This window comes from Melanostigma gelatinosum (genome assembly GCF_949748355.1).
Source record: "Melanostigma gelatinosum genome assembly, chromosome: 9".
NCBI lineage: Eukaryota > Metazoa > Chordata > Actinopteri > Perciformes > Zoarcidae > Melanostigma > Melanostigma gelatinosum.
This window is the reverse complement of record NC_136642.1, coordinates 12,774,030-12,792,309: the sequence shown is the minus strand read 5'-3', so window position 1 is coordinate 12,792,309 and position 18,280 is coordinate 12,774,030. Positions and strand designations below refer to the sequence as shown.

At 42.6% G+C, this 18,280-nt stretch overlaps 1 protein-coding gene across 1 annotated transcript in view; it reads right to left on the bottom strand.

The window, feature by feature from the left end:
- Positions 1-18,280, bottom strand: part of znf804b (zinc finger protein 804B) — a gene marked incomplete at both ends in the record, with an annotated part of 39,261 nt that overhangs the window by 19,608 nt on the left and 1,373 nt on the right. Inside the window, 1 exon segment of the mRNA XM_079276179.1 lies at positions 6,848-7,146. Within this exon segment, the coding sequence (XP_079132305.1) occupies positions 6,848-7,146 (299 nt within the window).

The window sequence follows — 18,280 nt, the reverse complement described above, 5'->3', positions numbered from 1 at the left end:
TTAAACCCCGCCCGGTGTGTCAGTGGCGGAGACACGCATGCAGGCATTCAAGCATTCAAGCACACAGGTGCAAATATGTGTAACGTGCACACCCACCTGCTCATGCAGGCATATACACCCTGAGTTAATGGAGCTATAATTGCTTCCCACATATGCTCCTACAGTATATGAAAGCATGAATCTATATAGAGCAGCAGAATAGAAAGCGGAGTAAAAAAGGGTTATTGAAGAACAGAAATACTGACCAGCAAAATAAAGCACACCCTCTCTTTTCTTTCATTCCTTCAAGGGGTTTTCAGCAATATCGCTACTGCATTATTACTCCCATCACCTACACACACACACACACACACACAAACTCCCATATAGGCATGCTGTACACACACACACACACACACACACTATGATTTAAAGGCCAAAACGGTTGAACCGTTGACCTGTTTAAAAATGAATGGGCTGGAGAGATGAGACGAAAAGCAATAGGAGAGGGAGATAAAAAGAGTGTCAGGGAGAGGGGGATTGGAGCAAAGGTATCGCCTAGAGGAGTGGAGAAGAGACAGAGGCAGAAATTATCGTTAAAAAAAAAGAAAAAGGGCAGAGATAGAGCATGCAGAGTGAAAGAGAATAAAAGAGCAAGACCAAACCTTGAATGAGACATGGCATCCTAATGACAATGAAACAAAAACACTTTAATGTCTTTATCGCTCACTCGTCGGCTCGTTTTGCACGTTTTTAAATTTTTCGAGTCAGTTTCTACCTGTACTGGTGTTCCAGATGGTTCATCAAACATCCCATAATTATCAAACACTCACTAATTGTATGTCAGTGTGTGTGTGTGTGTGTGTGTGTGTGTGTGTGTGTGTGTGTGTGTGTGTGTGTGTGTGTGTGTGTGTGTGTGTGTGTGTGCGTGTGTGTGTGTTCATGTGCTGATGTGTCTCCAGGTAATTTACCTGATGCTGCGATCACTAATGACCGCACAGACTAACAGCTGTCCTGAGGTAATATACAAAATGAGAGGTTGGCCATCTGTGCTGTCCTTCTGTGTGCACATGCATGATCATTTGTGTGTCACTCGTTACATACTGTACATCTAACACCAGGATGTGCACTTTACAGACGTTTGCAAACCTCATGATGAAGCAGACAAACTATTATATACCAAAAAATCTCAGCCCCCTCCAAACGTGCTCACCCCCAATTTTTACCTCTCAAGCATTAGAACCAAACATAAATAAATCAATGCTTCCAGTTCATGAACCAGCATTTTAAGTCTGACAGATCTTTTAGTTCAAATGGAGGGCTGTAAATATGTAAAAACACATGTCTTCTGGGTCAAACGTCATCCTTTATGTGACTCATGAAACAGCTTTTGGATAAGTTTAAAAAGGGTCGTTCAATCCATGCAAGTCAGGGTTGTGTGTGTGCGTATTTGTGTGTGTGCGTGTTTGTGTGTGTGTGTGTGCATGATTGCGTTTCGAATGAGCAGCAGGTCAAAGACACACAAAAAAAGAGTGACTGAAATTGAATAAAGATCATCTCCATCTCACAGGTGAACAAGCACGATAAAGCTGGCAAGTACACCCGAGCAGAAGCACAAAGGCACCAACACATAGGCAGAGATGAATCTTCTTCTCAGGCTTCTCTCTTTCTTTATCATTTTGAGCGCGTGCTGCACTGGCAGGTTGTGTCACCTCAAACGAAGGTTAATTTAAAAGTTACACAGTGCAACAGACAGGGAGGGAACTTGCTCGGTAAAAGAATAAAGAAACAGAGGTGTGTGTGTGTGTATGTGTGTGGGAGACATCCTGGTTATCAAGTAGAGGTTATTATGCTATAAAGCAGTAATGAATTCATTCGCTAAATGAAATGTCAATAAAGGCTTGAGAGTGTTAAAATCGATGCCAACTGTCTGACTCTACCTCGTCATCCTATCTCACCCATCTGTCCCAATTATCCACCTTTCTCCCCAACACACACTCTCTCTCTCCAGAGTGTTGAGTGTAAACTGTGATGGAGGACATTAGCAGTGATCAGTGGGAGCACTTTGCAGTGGTCAGCAGGAATGGGTCAGTCATGCAGGACTTTAGTATTCACCTGCTCGCTCTCAAACTGCTCCACTAGGGCATGATGGTTGCATTAGTAGGTGTGTGTGTGTGTGTGTGTATTACCATTACACTGTATGAATGAGTGACTGCAGCAGCATTAGGGGCCATGACTGAAATAGCTTTTTCTGACGATACAAGACTCAATAACTGTATTGCTGCTTTATGCTTGTATCACAAACACCTTTTTTAAAATCACTTTTAACTCACATTTAACCAATCTCTTTCTTTCTGACATTTGTCGAACTTCACAAATGTCAAGATGCTATTACCAGCTTGATCGTCCCCAGGGAGTTCTTTGATACTGAATCTGTATCACTTATTATTATGATCATCATTAACTGCGCACTAAGATGCCCACACCCGCATGAGCAAACTGGCACGGCAAATGGCGAGCCAGTTGGCTCATCTCACCTCTGTCCCCTGATGGCTTAATATTTGCAGCTAAGTACTTGACTCACTCCGAACATGGCGGTCCTTTTTTGGTGCAGCTGAATACTTGTTTCAAGATAATTGTTCGGGGCATATGTTTAAATGCCACCTCATTTACATAAACACTGTTCAGCTCCCTGCGGACTCAATGAAAACACAAGGGTGCATATAGAGTCACAAACATAGACACACACATATACGCAGAGGCCCATTCGCGCTTACTTCGACACTTTTCTGCAACGGCAGTGAAATATACATCAAAGTGGTCCTCAGTTGAAGCATGCACAGAAAGCTGTAATATTCTACAGAGGGAGGCGTTTCTAAAGGGAAATGGGGAGACAGAGGGAAAGGGATTGAGGGATATTTGGACAAGAGACAGCAAGAGACATGATAGGTAAGGTTCAGTTTGGATCTGTTTGAATGAAGGGATACATGAAGGGATACATGAGGGCAGCACCTCTTTGCGCACACCTTTCTACATCTCTCCTCCTGTCCTCCCTCCATGCTGAGAGCAAGAAGGAAAAACCTTTGAAGTGTTCATGAGAGTTTGAACAATGACTCACCAATGATGATGAAGCACGAATATACATACGGGAACCAAACTTTAGACACGTCCGAGAGACCTATCACAATGACTAATTAGTGATGATAAACGAGTAATGCGCAAAATCCTAATCTAGACGTAGCGCAGCATTCCACAGGGAAGCTAACCAAACAACAAAGCACAGAACTCTTGACAAACACAAGAGGATTTGTTATGAAAGGGAAAGAAAGGGGGCCGTGTGTCGAGACGGCTTTTCTCTGCCATTCATAGGCGCCCAGTATTTTGTTAATGCTGCAATGCCTTATCAAAGTGAAGACACAAAAAGTTACCCCTGACAAATCCCAGTTGAGATATCCTTTGTACTCCACTGATCTAAGCTAAATCAAAGAGCAGCTGTAGTGCTGGCTTGCGCGGCATCCTCTACAATGGAACGGACAGGTGCAAAAGATGTTGCTCAGCATGTCTTGGAGAGGTGTGTTAAACTCACCTGCTCTCTGCTGAAGGATTTGTTTTTCAGCCTAACACAAGAGGTCACTTTTGAACTCCACAAGCGCTCACTGTTTATCATGCTGCCAGGCCCATACATTGGCCATGTCTAAACTAATACGGATAAATCTCTTCTTTTTTTTTTCGACCTTCCATTCCTACTTACGCAGCATTTTCCAGCACTGAAATCTTTCCACACACTTATCTACATTAGTTATGACATGGAGGTAAATGATGTCCTCCCTACCACCAATGACAGCTATTTCTGAAAGCCTTCAGCTTTAAGAGAATAATATGAACTCAACATTTCTATTTTTGCTTTTGTCCATAGAGGTCTGCTATACTTGAGCCTCTCAGACCCTGAGTGTGGATTCAATGTTTTGATCGAGGACACTTCAGCAGAGTGAAGGCTTGAATCAGGGTATTTTTGCTGAGAGGGAATGTTCTGAGTCACTGCTACTCAAGTTGTTTGCTTGAATTTATTAAGATGAAGCGAAATCATAAATGCAGTACTAGAATCTTTCACAAGCACTTGCATGCACCAACAAGAGAGGATTTTCAAACAATAACAGCCTTATTGCACAGTACCGTCCGCAGATTATGCCAATACAACTCCTGAGTTTTGGTGCTGATACCAAACCAGTATTTCTTAAGATATCCTAGTTTATGGAATATGTTTTTTTACACATAGCAAAATATGCCACATTGCTCACTGTATTAAACAAATTTTGTAGTTTGAGTAAAGTTAGCGCTTTCCTGATTTAAGTCAATATCTAATCAAATGATATTGAGTTCACAATGATATCAATTCATCAAAAGGTAGTCAATCATTTATAAAAATAGTTGCAGATTTACTATTTTACAATCCAAATATTGACTAATTGTTTCAAGTCCACCTCTGATGATACATGACACCGTTCAATAATTCTATACAGATGTTGGTCTGCACTCAAAAAGTATTTTGTTTTCATACTCATCCCTTACTGGGAAGTTTGACAGAAACTGAAAAGATGTGTCAAGTCTCTTAAAAAATGTTCATAACATGCTAAAAGGAATAAAATTAGCAAATGCCTGAAAAATAGGCAACTGCATTCATCATTTCAAATATGTAGATGTGCCGGATATAGTCAGTACGCTTCAAGAGCATCCAAATTAGACTTCCTCGGAGGAATCGGTCTTGTTTCTGAGACATAACTGAACTGATTGCGTGTGCAATAAAAAAACGAGCATTTGATGATTCTACAAGGAGATGAATGGGCTCTGAGACAGATAATTCAAATGATCAAATTTAAAAGGACAGCCCTAATTTCCAGAAATGAAGATGCATGCATACTGTAGAGCAGGGGTCTCAAACTCATTTTCACTCCGGGCCACATCAGCATCACGGTCGGCCTCAAAGGGCCGGTTGTAAATGTAAGACTGTGTAAATGTAACTACTCCTAACATATTGGTAAATAACTCTCTCTGCATTTGATTATTGTTTATTCAAGTGTAAAAATATTGTACATGTAGTTATATAAATGTAAACATATATTTAAGCACATTTCTGTTATTATAACTTAAATCATTTTAATTTAGGGTTAAGAAACCCACATTACTCGATCAAAGATCAAACTATTAAATAAAATAGCAAAGACAAATATCAAACACAAGTTATTACAATAACTTTGTTCAATGCTTAAAATCCTTTCAAGGGTGCGTTTGCACAATCTGACATGAAGTATTTCATGTGTTTTTAAAGCCACGTTTGAAGTAGTCTTCAATGTACTCGCAATACATTTCCATTTCAAATGTACAGTAACCAGCCAAAGAGCTGCTTCTGTGTTTAAGTATCTCATCATTATGACTTTCTATCATAGTTTTGACTTTCTATCTCGGAATTATGACTTTCTATCATAGTTATGACTTTCTATCTCATAACTTCGACTTTCTTTCTCATAATTTCGACTATGGGGATATTTTTTATTGTCAAGTCTAACTTTAAAAAAAAAAAAAAAAGATTTTTTACTTTTTTTTTTTGTGCTGGCGGATTCGCGGCCCACATAAAATGACGTGGCGGGCCGGGAGTTTGAGTCCCCTGCTGTAGAGAGTGTGTGCAGTAACGATCTCTTTAACTACGTTTTTAGCCCATTTCTGCGTGTATGTGTGTGTGCAAAAGTTTGTATGTTTGTTTGTTAATATGACTCTTTGCAGCATCTCTGCCAGTCTGACTGTCTGCTCAACACTGTTCGCTCATTCCCATCACATAGTGAGCGCGGGCCGAACATGACAGACTGGTAATGACTTGAGTGCGAACACGCGCACACACACTTAGATAGACACGCTCATACACACATACCAGCTGCTCCTTTCCCCCTTTCTCATCAAACTTGTCATCACCTCCGCCAGTTTGTCTCGTCTCACATTAAGAGCTCATGAATAATGTGTGATTACCAGAGACCCTCCGAGCAGCTCCTGAATAGAACACACGCACACAAATTCACACAGTCCAAAATATCATGTACATATTTACATGTACTGTTATTTTCTTATAGCTGTCTCTCCTCCTCTCGCTCTCTTTCTCGATATCACTACATCTCTCTCTCTCTCTCTTCCCTCTCTCTCACTCTGTCACACACTCTTTCTTTGTCTCTAGTGTACAAGTACAAAAATACACAGTCAGTAAGTGCACACAAACTGAGACCATGTTTGCAACTAAATGCCAGTTTGGTGGCTCAAAGGAACCACAGGCATCAGGGAAAGGTCAGGAAGTTGTTGGCAGGTCACACACACACTTACACTCACATACACACTCATAGACACACACACACACACTCACACACCTAACAAATACTCCCCAGGTAATTAGTGCTATTTTCAGCTGGGCAACTCATCTCCTCCTGAAAGCACTAATGTAATTTGATTTGTTTAATTCCCACAGCCGCAAGAGAGAAGGAGGCATGGCGGGACAATGGCTTCATGGTTGGATACCTAATTTCTCATCTGTTTAACATATCCCCATCTAACTGGCCTCTACAAACAAAAATCTTCTTGGCTCACAAAAAAAAAAAGACCACCCCTTCCAAAAATATTCTCCTCCTCAGATGTGCCAGTAGGTCTCTATTCTTATATCCTGCAGACACTTTACACTTACAGACACACTTTCATATACTTGTGAGGACGTTTTCCCAACCCTTATGATGAAAGAGTCACAAGAGAAAGTGGAAAAAGTGGCTGAAATTGACTCTTTTACAAGCATACCGTCTCTCTCCACACACTTAAGAAATTCAGCTTGTTCTCCTACCGGTGAATCACTGGTTGCGGTTGGACACAATGGTCCTCTGAAGACCCCCTTGACGCGCCGAAAGTGTCCATTGCTCAGGTGTGTGGAGCTGATAACCAGGTAGTAACACGCGCTGCACGCCATCCCAGGGGCCTCACGGGCTTTGGGCCCATATACAACGGGTGCCTCACTTCCCTGCGTCGGGTCCTGGGTGTCAGCAGTGTCCCGAAGGTCGCAAAATGCGGGCAGTGGGTGAGAGCGCAACCGGGCAGGTGCGAAGGAGGGCGTCTCAATCCGCTCCTGTGTTGGAAAGTATGTGGCTGCATTCACAAAGGGAGACAAGATGAGAAGGTGAAGACCTGCTGAAGCGATGTATGTGAGAACTGCTGACATAAATGGACAGAAAGAGACAGAAAGAGTGAGAGACATGGATGTTATACTGACCGAGCTCCGCCGCTTGAGTCTGCGCTTGGCATGCTGTCGTCGGTCGGGCTTAAAAAAATGAACGAGAGCCTGTGGAGTGCTCTCTCTCTCTCTCTCTCTCTCTCTCTCTCTCTCTCTCTCTCTCTCTCTCTCTCTCTCTCTCTCTCTCTCTCTCTCTCTCTCTCTCTCTCTCTCTCTCTCTCTCTCTCCTCTCTCTCTCTCTCTCTCTCTCTCTCTCTCTCTCTCTCTCTCTCTCTCTCTCTCTCTCTCACACTGGTCCTGTCCGTAAAGTGTGTGCAGCCTCAGCCAAGCAGCAGCGGCAGCCCAAATGGAGTTCTCAGTAAAAAAAGGGGGTACACGCACTCTCGCAGGTGCGCCTCTTCTTCAGGCACGTCGAAGAATAAAGAAAGGGAAAACATCTGACCCTTTCTATTTTCCTCTGCTCACTATTGATTCAAATCACACGTCCTGTGTATTAAATTCCGACGGTGCGCGAGGTGTGAGAGACGCCACATCCATCCAGAGCAGTGCTGTAGTAGTTATTGTCGGGCTCCAGCGCAGGCAGGCTGAAGTGGTTCAGATTCCCTCTCAAGGAAGAAATCTCTCTCTCTCTCTCGCTCTCGCTCTCTCTCTCTCTCTCTCTCTCTCTCTCTCTCTCTCTCTCTCTCTCTCTCTCTCTCTCTCTCTCTCTCTCTCTCTCTCTCTCTCTCTTCTCGATAGCTGTGCACTGGAGCTGTCTGCTGTAGCCCATAATATGCAGCCCGTGCCCATACGTGGGTCTGGGACAGGGGTTGGGGGAATCACTTCTGTCCGCGCTGTGCTTGAGTAACTACGAATTGAAGTACCCCCTCCCTCTTCAATTTCTCATTTCTTTCAGTTTATTCTTCTCTTTCTCATCTTTCTGAGAAGGAATGGTGATACACTCTCTTTACAAGGTGTGTGTCATTGTGTGCGATTTAAGAATATCTGTAAGTGAGCCACCGACAATGTGCCAATCTCTCACTCTCTCATTTTTTCTTTTTGAGGGCATCAAAGTAAAAAGCGCCATGCTTTTTTACAAGATATCGCTATCGTCAGGGGAAAATGAAACCTCACTCAGTTGCAACCTCGGAGCCAATTTGATTGCAGATAAAAGGGTCTTTCTCCGGCTCGGCCTGTCAAACTGCGCCGGGTGCCGTCAAAGAGTAGCTCGGAACTGCTGCAGCTGAGCCTCAGTGTGTCTGAGCGGTGTATGGCGCTGTTCACCAGCGCGGTGCTGAAACTATTAAACTGCGAGCAGCCACAGCACCGCGGCGCGTCATGCATATTCAGCCCGGGATTAGGGCGCCTTTTGTGCTCAACGTCAACACTGAACGCCACAGACAGCTCTGGGTTTTAGAGGTAAACATGAGGTAGAAGGACACAGAGGGACAAGTCACAGCCTGGGAAGAGAGTCCACTTTCTGCTCTTTTTTTAAATTGATGTATGTGCACAGAAAACACATATATCCTTCAGGTGAGCACAACTTTCATGTTGTTATCAGGTTTCAGCTTTATTTAAGGTAGGACACCTGTCACTGTAGATGACTGTAAAAAGTCTGACTCTGATATGCTACTCATCCTCCCAAGTCGTTAGATTTAGTGCAGCTATCAATTCTGCTTTAAGCTCTTCAAATATCTGCCTTCCTGCAGTGACTAAATCAAAGTTAGAAAAACAACCAAGGTGCTGCTGTTGTTTTGATGCACAGAAAAAAGGAGCCTCAACAAAAACTTTCGCTCATCGCATCGGTTATTCAACAAAAACACCCAAAGGACACCTTGTGAAAAACCTTTTGGTTTCTATTATAGTTTTTAACTTCCAAACACTTCTAATACAAATATGGCTGACCCTTGTACTTTTGCAAACATATTATTCTCGGCCACCTCCTACTCTTCATCAAACTGTTGCTCCTCCGCAACCTACTCATTCTCTCATTCTACAGCATTTTCTGTCCAGTCCTCGAGGCCAGGTGCTGCCACTTCTCAGCCCTCTCAAACCACGGCCCTTTGTAGCTGCCTGCGTCACTCCAGGAACTAGCCTCGGAGCATTGTTAGTCAAAGCAACGTTGCTTTTTGGTTTTGATCTGGTATGACTGAGAGAGTGTATGATGTGATTTATTTCTATGCATGCCCTCATACATGAGAGGTTTGTTCCTCTGGGAATCTCCAGCGTTACAGTAAACACACAAAGAATGACGCACGGATGTGTCTGTCGATACCATACTCCTTCAGATATGGGCCTGGACTTAATGGAGCACTACTACATAGCTCAACTTTTATTCAGAGATAGAGCCAAGGCAAAGTTCAAGATTAAATTCCCCTTTTGAGACAGATGTTGGCCTAGAACTCCTGTTTAATTTATGGTATACTCTTTCAGATATTAAGGTAGGCTTCTTGCACCTATCACAATTTAGTCAGTAGTGTCTCTTTTTGTGATTGGTATGGATTTAAAAGGGGAAGTCTAGAATAAATAACAGTTGTAGACCTCGTGATCATTTTTATTCATATTTTTTCGTGTCTGTGTGAAGAATAGCTACTATTGAGGACACGGTGATCTTGTTCTTGGCGTTTTTCTGGGAATGTTGTAGGTTTTAGGAACCTGGGGTGAGTTTATATTCTGCATAGTTGGAAACTTTTCAGGCTGTTTTCAGTATTTCTAGACAACATTCTTTTCAATTCTGGCTTATTTCAAGCCAATAATGAAATACAAAGATACAATTTTAATCTCCATTTGAGGAATCACTGTCCATTGAAATCTATGCATCTGCAAATTTGGTTGTTTTGCATTTTTCAGACAAATACAAGGATTAAATGTTCTCTTACTTCTTAGGCTAAGTCATTAAAAAAAACATTGAATTTATCTGGAAAATGTATTGTCATAGTTCATGAAAAATTGTCCATTCATGGTTTTCACAGGAAAGAGATCTTTGCCTTGGTAAATAACATTTACAGAGAATATAACGGGAAGGTTCACTGAAAAATTGAAATGAAAAAAGGGGAGGATGTACTCGGATTCCTGATTTTAGTATTTCTAATATGGCTACTGCCCTGTAGTGCTGATCATGTGGTTTTGCACGAGTCTGTGGGTCTGCATGCGCTTAAGTACAGCAGTTTTCCTCTGCTCATAGACTCTCCAGTGAGTTGCTATCTGCTAAGCTTCTTCTGCCAGTTCATTGTAACCCTGAGGGTTACATGTAACCATGTGTGTATAAGTGTGAGGCTGTTTACTGATGATCCGTCCCAATGGCCTGCATTGTCAGTTTGTTGGTTTGCCACTAAAGTCTAAACTCTAACATCACCCACGTAGCTCTCCAATTTCCTCCTGCAGCCACCGGCAGATCATATCAGCAGAACTCTCTAATGACAATAAAATCATCTGGGTGGAGAAAACATCCCTACACCCATGTCTGCATCCGGACACCCACACGCACGCACACACACACACACACACACACACACACACACACACACACACACACACACACACACACACACACACACACACACACACACACACACACACACACACACACACACACACACACAATAAATGAACACCAATTGCACGTGTCGTATGTCAGTGATGGAAACATTGTCTTTCTGCTTTTTCTCAGCCACTTTACCACCTGGGAATACATTTCTCACAAAAGCGAAAAAGGGAAACCAATTTTACGCAGGAAATTACCTCCATGCTATCTTCTAGTAAAAGCTTTAGTTAATGTCTCATACACTTAAGCACTGCTAGGTAACGCATTTTCTGTGTCTTGGAATGCGCTAAGAGCAAAGCAGAGCCAGTACTGAGTGCATCCTGAATAATCAGGTAATGCAGAAAACAATGGCACCAACACTTAAGGGTCATTGATAGTGATTGGAAAAAGGAGCTCCCTTGTATTTGTTGATAATGTTTTAATAATTTCATGGATCAGAAAGCACACAGTATAGGTGTATGATTCTGTATCTTTAGGTTATACTGTTGTGTGTATTTTAAACACTCTTATTCCCTGAAAATCCTCCCCTCTCCGTTGCTATCTCCCTGCTCTTGGTGCACTTATTACTGATGGAAATGATGCAGTAATACTGAGAGGATGGGTGTGGGTGGGTGGGAGAGTCAGAACGATAGACAGAAGGGGAGACAGACAGAAAAAGAGAGAAGGCAAAATCTCGGTGGTATCCGTTTTCCCCAGTTGCCGCCTCTGGCTCATTTCCCCTCTTCTCCCTCCTTATAAACCGTTGAAATATTACAGTAAGGGTTTTGGCACATATTGCTGTATTTTATGCGCAGTGGATGAGATTGCATCTGAATGTGTTATGATCCTGAAGTGGGCAAGTTTGTGTGGAAATAAATGTGTGTGTGTGTGTGTGTGTGTGGTATGTGTGGGACAGCAGTATGTTCCCTCCAAAAATCCACCGTAGCATCGCTCTGAAAATAGTGTGCAAATAATTTGTATTACGTGTGGAGGCACATAAATATTCTTACAAAAGAGATTCGTTTATCGTTCCACAGAGAGGCTGTGTGAGGGTGATTCCTTTTATCAGATACAAATTGCACAGTTCAAGGTAAACTGTGGCTCTTTTTTAAAACAGCATTCGATTTAGGAACAAAATGTAAGAGGAAGTATCATTTGACTCGAAGACACCATTAGCTGTGAGCGGGTGTGTGAGCACATATGTTTGCACATATGTGTGCAGTGAAAATAGGATTTACCACACTAATATGTGCATTTGTCCATATGTGCTGGTAAACGTTGAGATTTATTGCTCAGCGCGTGAGTGTGTGTGTATGTCTACTCACCTGCATGTGTGTGTGTGTGTGTGTGTGTGTGCACAGTTTGTGTACGTGTATATCTGAGTGCTTATGTGTGTTCATCTCGTGTGTGTCCGCACATGCACCAGTGAGAAAATAAAAATGCCATGAACAGTTGTGTCTGCATATGGGCGAAGCCATGCACGCGTTGGTCTTGCACTGCAGATTGATAGGAATGAAATATTCTGTAATCTAAATGTAAATGGAAGTGAAATTTACCGGTGGGTTCTATGTAATTACCAGTGCCACAATTTATTAGAGTTGTGTTTGTGTAAGGTGGTGTGCAAGAAAGAGAGAATGAAAGAGAGCGAGAAGGGGGATTGAGGGGAAATAAAGAGAGCAAACGAGAGAGTGTGGAAGGGCGATCAGAATGACAGAGTAAGAGAAAGGATGATTTATATTTAGTTACGGTTGCATGGTTGAGCAGTATGGGTGCAGGCTCAATACATAGGGAGAGGGAATAGGAAATAAGAGCCTGGTCAAATCTGCTCAGAAGGCTCCATTTATACAGAAGAATGGGAGCGGAGTGGCCTCTGCTCTGAATAGGACTCTGTTCAGCACACAACAGAGAGGAACGGAGGGATGAAAAAAATATGGGATGAGGGCCAGACTTGAGCCTGTCAGAGCTGACAACCTGGCTTCGGATTTGGACTTGATCTCCCGGGTGGCAGTCAATTAGTCACTCTCTGGTAAAGGGTTCTGATGTGTCTTTGATATATGGACAGTGCATGAGTGATGCTCTGTCAAGACCTGCTGCACCTGCAGTTAAAGTGAAATGGTGTCAGAGGCAGTTGCACCGTAAAAAGATAGGGATCATTAATAAGGTGTGCTGCTGCGCTTACACTATTAATGGGACTGCAACTCTCCCTCATACCTATGCGGAGAAAGTGTGTATTTACCAAAGTGTGCATATGTTTTAGTACTTTTAATTTCTGTGTATGTTTGTGTCTGTTTTTGCATGCATTTGCTCAAACTCCCTGTGCTACATTCCGGTGCGGTTGAGATTCAAGATGTAGTTTAAATGCACTTCTAGCAATTCATTTTACATATCTCAAAATCCTCTCCCCCTCATCCACCCTCTTTTGCCCCCTCTCCCCTCTGCAGCCCTCTCCCCTCCCTTGGCATGCTCCCTAGAAGCTAATCAGCATATATTCTGCTGCAGATGAAAGTCATGGCCCTAAGAGCTATAGCACCAATACAGAAATACACAACCTCCTGTCCACAGTGAATGACATCAGTCTGAAGTGTGTGCCTCTACATGTGTGCATGGCCTATGTTGTGCAGTTCTCTCCTTCTTTTGTTTTTGTTTGCAAGTATGTGTTCCATGAGCTTATACCAGCCTCGACCCCATACTCGTTTGGCATTGTGATGCCTGATTCGAAATGCTATCGCCTGGATCAAAAGACACCGCTGTGTCGGAAAGCATATGAATGTGTTTCCTCTTGTTTTTGACAGTAGAAAGTTGTTTGAAATGGCAGCTCGTTTATTTATTGGAATATCAGTGGTGCTTTGTAAATAATAGATACGGTCTGTTGATGGGGTCTGGCTTGTCCCAGAGGACAATGGGAAACACACTGTGCGGAGCCAATTTTAGTCAAACACACGGCAGCACACTCAAGGGTCCTCTCATCTACAGTTATTGTACTTCAAAGCAATGACAGTTAAGATTAAATACAATGTTAGAGAGAGCACAGGCTCCACCGCCCTACAATAGTGAGTGAAGGAGAGGAGAGGAGTCCAAGCTGATTTGGAGAAGCCGTTATCCGGTCTGGCTCGGTGCCCCTCCGCTCTTGGCTGCCCGCCATGTCGAGCAGTGCCTAGCAGGGTCAGAGGAAGTGAGGTCATGTGAATCATGGATGCAGTTAAAGATCCACTTGGCAGCGAATGGCAAATTTACCACTGAAGGTCAGACATACATCACCGATCAGAGAGAGATAGGCATGCTGCTGGGACAGAAAGAGATAGAGAGGGGCAGACAGGGGAGCTCTTCCATCTTTCACTCTGCGAGCAGGATATGGGGCCCGTCTTTGCTCGCAGTAACATATTGCCCACCAAGGGAGCTTTATAGTGTTGTTTTGTGCTTGAAAGCGTGGAGATGTCATGCAGATAAACAGCAGCTGCTGCTCTTTGCATTTGATCCTCTCTTCCATGCAACTGCACACAGACAAACACACTAACACCTGTTGGTCTCAACAAAAGACATGCATTTGCCAGAGAATTAAACACAGGTGTGTATCCACAACCATGTCGTCCTGTTGGTGAGAGTTTCTGGAGCCAGAGTGACCCATCTCAGGCTCGAATCCGTCTCCTCAACTTCCTAATAGGCTGGTTTCCCAACAGTCTGCTCCACTGAGACTTTCATTATGTGTCCGTTTACTGTTCAGGGGTCAGGAAACAGCCTCTCTTTCTATGAAAGAAACTAAAGTTACTTCACAGTACATCCAGGCCCACTGTGATTAATGTGCTAGGGTATCCAGTTTTGTGTTTATTCCATGCACAAGTGTGTGTGCATGTGTGTGCTAGTGTGTGCGTGCGTGTGTGTGTGTGTGTGTGTGTGTGTTTTAATGTGTTTGGCTGGGTCTATCAGCTAGACGTTAATTTAATCTGGTAGCCAGGCCTGCCATGGTGACCTGAAATGATTTAGAGCTGACCTCAGCTCTCTAACTCAATACACTCTTTTTCACACAGCTGCAGCATCCATGTGTGTGTGTGTGCGTGTGTGTGTGTGTGTGTGTGTGTGTGTACATAAATGTGTGTAAGAGCATTCTGGCCTGTTTGTCATACAAGCATATTTACATATAGACAGTGAGTATGTGCTTGTGTGTCATGATACCACCTTGACTTTGCCCCCAATCTGCGCACTCACTCTTTGACCCCCTCCTCCCCACACACACAAACACACACATGTTCATACACACACATCCCCCACTCTTTTTCTCTCCACACTTGACTCTGTATTTCTTTCTCTCTTTGACCTTCAGTTTGAGTTTATGAGAGTAACCTCCAATCCTACAAGCCATTAGTCTAGCTCCCCCCCCCCCCACACACACACACACCTATATACGCATACATAATGGTTATTGGATTCATAACTGGGATACTCCTATCCTCCTGCTCTCTGTGTAAGATGAGAGGTGTTGAAATGAAATTCTCCTGCAGAAAAGCTCTGCTCTTACCTAGGATTTAGAAAATCTCTCTTTTTGTCTCTCTCTCTCTCACTCTAACTCTCTCGCTCTCTCACACACACACACACACACACACACACACACACACACACACACACACACACACACACACACACACACACACACACACACACACACACACACATTAAGGTTAGCAGAGGCTGTATGTTGAAAGAGAGAGAAAGAGAGTGAAAAATAAGAAGAGTGAGCGAATGAGAGGCAGAGAGGGATTACAGCGGTTGAACTGGGAATGGTAGCAGGATGACAGGACGAAGACGAGGAGCTATGAAGGTGCTCAAAAGGACGTGGGGAGAGCTGAGTTTCAGACAGAATTGATCCGTCAATCCCTGAGGCTGAAGAGAGGTGGTTAAGGTGACCAGGGGTGGTCAATGGGGCAGTGGAGAACTCAATCTGTTCTCATGGCAGAGTAGCTGCACTTATTTCCCCAACAAATCAATGAAATGCTTTAACAGGACAAGTTCAGAAAACGATCGTAAAATACTGGGAATCCTCACAGCTAAAAAACTAATTAGGTTGTTTGTGCTGTTCAAATCAACCAATGACATTACCAACATGAGTCATATGAATGTTTTCTGCTCTGCACATCTGCTTTACATCAGTTTCAGCAACTGAAACCACTTGGCGAAGTCTCACCAAGGTCCATTTAGTAGCTGTTTCGGAGCTTTCAGTCACATCACATGAGCCTCATCAACAAATGGAGACTTGTAGATTTAAAATCTTCCTTTTTTTCCCGAGCACTTTAAGGACTTATCATTTGTGTTGACGTAAAAACACTAATCTCATCTCAGTGTCGACTTTGCAGCTGCTCTGGAGCTTTCAGTCATATCACATGCTCCACATCACCGTAATTGTACCAACTTTGTATTTGGTTCAGGTAAGATAAAGGTAGTGATCATGGTTAAAAGTAACCAACATGGATAGTTGACAGATGATACGATTTGTACCACAGCCCCTGATGTCAAAGTGTCATGCTTTTTATAACCAATCATATGCCCAGACTTTTTTTTACAGCATTATAACGACACTATAGCCTTTACTTCTCAGAGACAAACGTCATTATTCATGTGACATTTGAACAAACACACAATGCTGTTGTTTTCTGCTGAGATTAGTTTTCATCTGAATGCTCCTGAAATTGAACGTAATGGCAAGAGTCCGCCTTACTTCTCCATTTGATCCTTGTTGACTTTGCAGAGTCCAAGAGTGTTAACCTTAAGTTGACTTGTATTTCTTATCTTATGAAAAAAGAAATCCAGTGACTGCTCTAGTAATAGATCATTTGCAATAGTAAATTATGAATTTGTCTATCGATTTACTGTGGAATTTGTCTCTTGATCAGTCCAGTTGAAGCATTGTCAAACTACTGTACAATAACACACAGTATGTTGAAATATAAAACGTATTTCTCTATTCCTCACTGCTTTGACTTGCAGAGGCACATACACAAAAGAGACGGAGACATCTTACAGAAACACCTCACCTAAAAAAGACAAGAACGTTATTCACACAATTTCATACCAGCCTGTGATCAGCTACAACCCAACACCTTCCCAGGGTAAAAGAGTAACATGCAAACATGCACATTATTCGCATGAAAGCAACAGAAATACAAATGATGGTAGCCATAATTACAGCAGTACAATAAATAACTGCTGTAACTCCCCCGAGGAGTTTGCTTTGGTTATTTTGAGACCACGAGAACACAGTGAACCTCTCTATTCTCAGCCTGAAGCAATTAAACGGGCTCCCATGATTGCTCCCATAAAACATCCCGTGTCTTTAACAGGTCCTCTTTTTTGTGTTGTTAAGCAGAGTCATTACGGCTGAAAATGCTTTGTGTTGATGGAGTGAGTGTGGATGAAAAGAGCGGGAAAAAAATCTGCAGTTGGATGAATCCTGTGAATGATTTTTATAAAGTCTCTATTTTAATAATGTCAGAGTGTGGAGAACAGAGATGAGGTCACAATGGGCCTCTTGCTCTCCCGTACTATCGGTCTATCTTTTAATTATCCACTACTCCTGTGTGGAAAGCAGAGGGTTGGTATGGAAAAGACGAGATAGCAGGGGCTCACATTCCCTCATCAACTGCCTGCAAAAAGTGTATGATGATTTGATGATTGAGTCCCCCGTCTCTCTCTCTCTCTCTCTCTCTCTCTCTCTCTCTCTCTCTCTCTCTCTCTCTCGCTCTCTGTCTAATATTGCAGGAGAGGATCCATCTCTCTGTCATCTTAAAAGAGTCTCTTAAACACTTGTCTCTCCTCCATCTTCCACTATACCTTCACAATCCCTCTTTTGCGTACTATGTACGCGTAGGGCATTGTAATTCATTCTAGAAAGAGATACGACCTGAAAGCATTTTTTTTTCCTACAGGCAGTAGGTATTAGTCAGATGTGAGAATAAAGGAAAATAGCAGCACGGAGAACAAAAAGAATCCATCAGTGGTACAATCTAGTCAACTGAATCTCTCTTGCGAGGGTACAATGAAGGAAAGCATTACAAAATGTGTCACCATACCATGAATCACTCTCCATGGTTTGATATTTACCTTGACCCATGAGACACTGCACCTTATTCATCAGCCACTGTGAAAGAAGCCCTGCCTTGGTCAGGACTGTTGAAGCAGATCGTCATAGAGGACCATACCACTGTTTTTCCCCATTACAAATCATGTGTCCTTTAGGAAAGCATTTTCATTTTTCTATAATGCAAAAACCAATAGCAGACATATGAAACTTGCTCATGTTATTTCATCCATCAGAGAAAACATCAAGTTTAAAATATATATTTTCATTTTTTTTATCAAAGTCGCATTGTCATTGCTTGTTTTGCAGTTTATGTGCATATTCAATGGTACATCTGCAATGCATTACCACACAATGACAATGGAACTTCTCTCAAGGTGTGTGAGTTGAATCCTGTCCATTGACGGTTCACTATTTCACATTTTAGCTTATGTAGTCAATGAATTATCTCTAAATGTAAAGAGCCTGAGAGACGGGAATA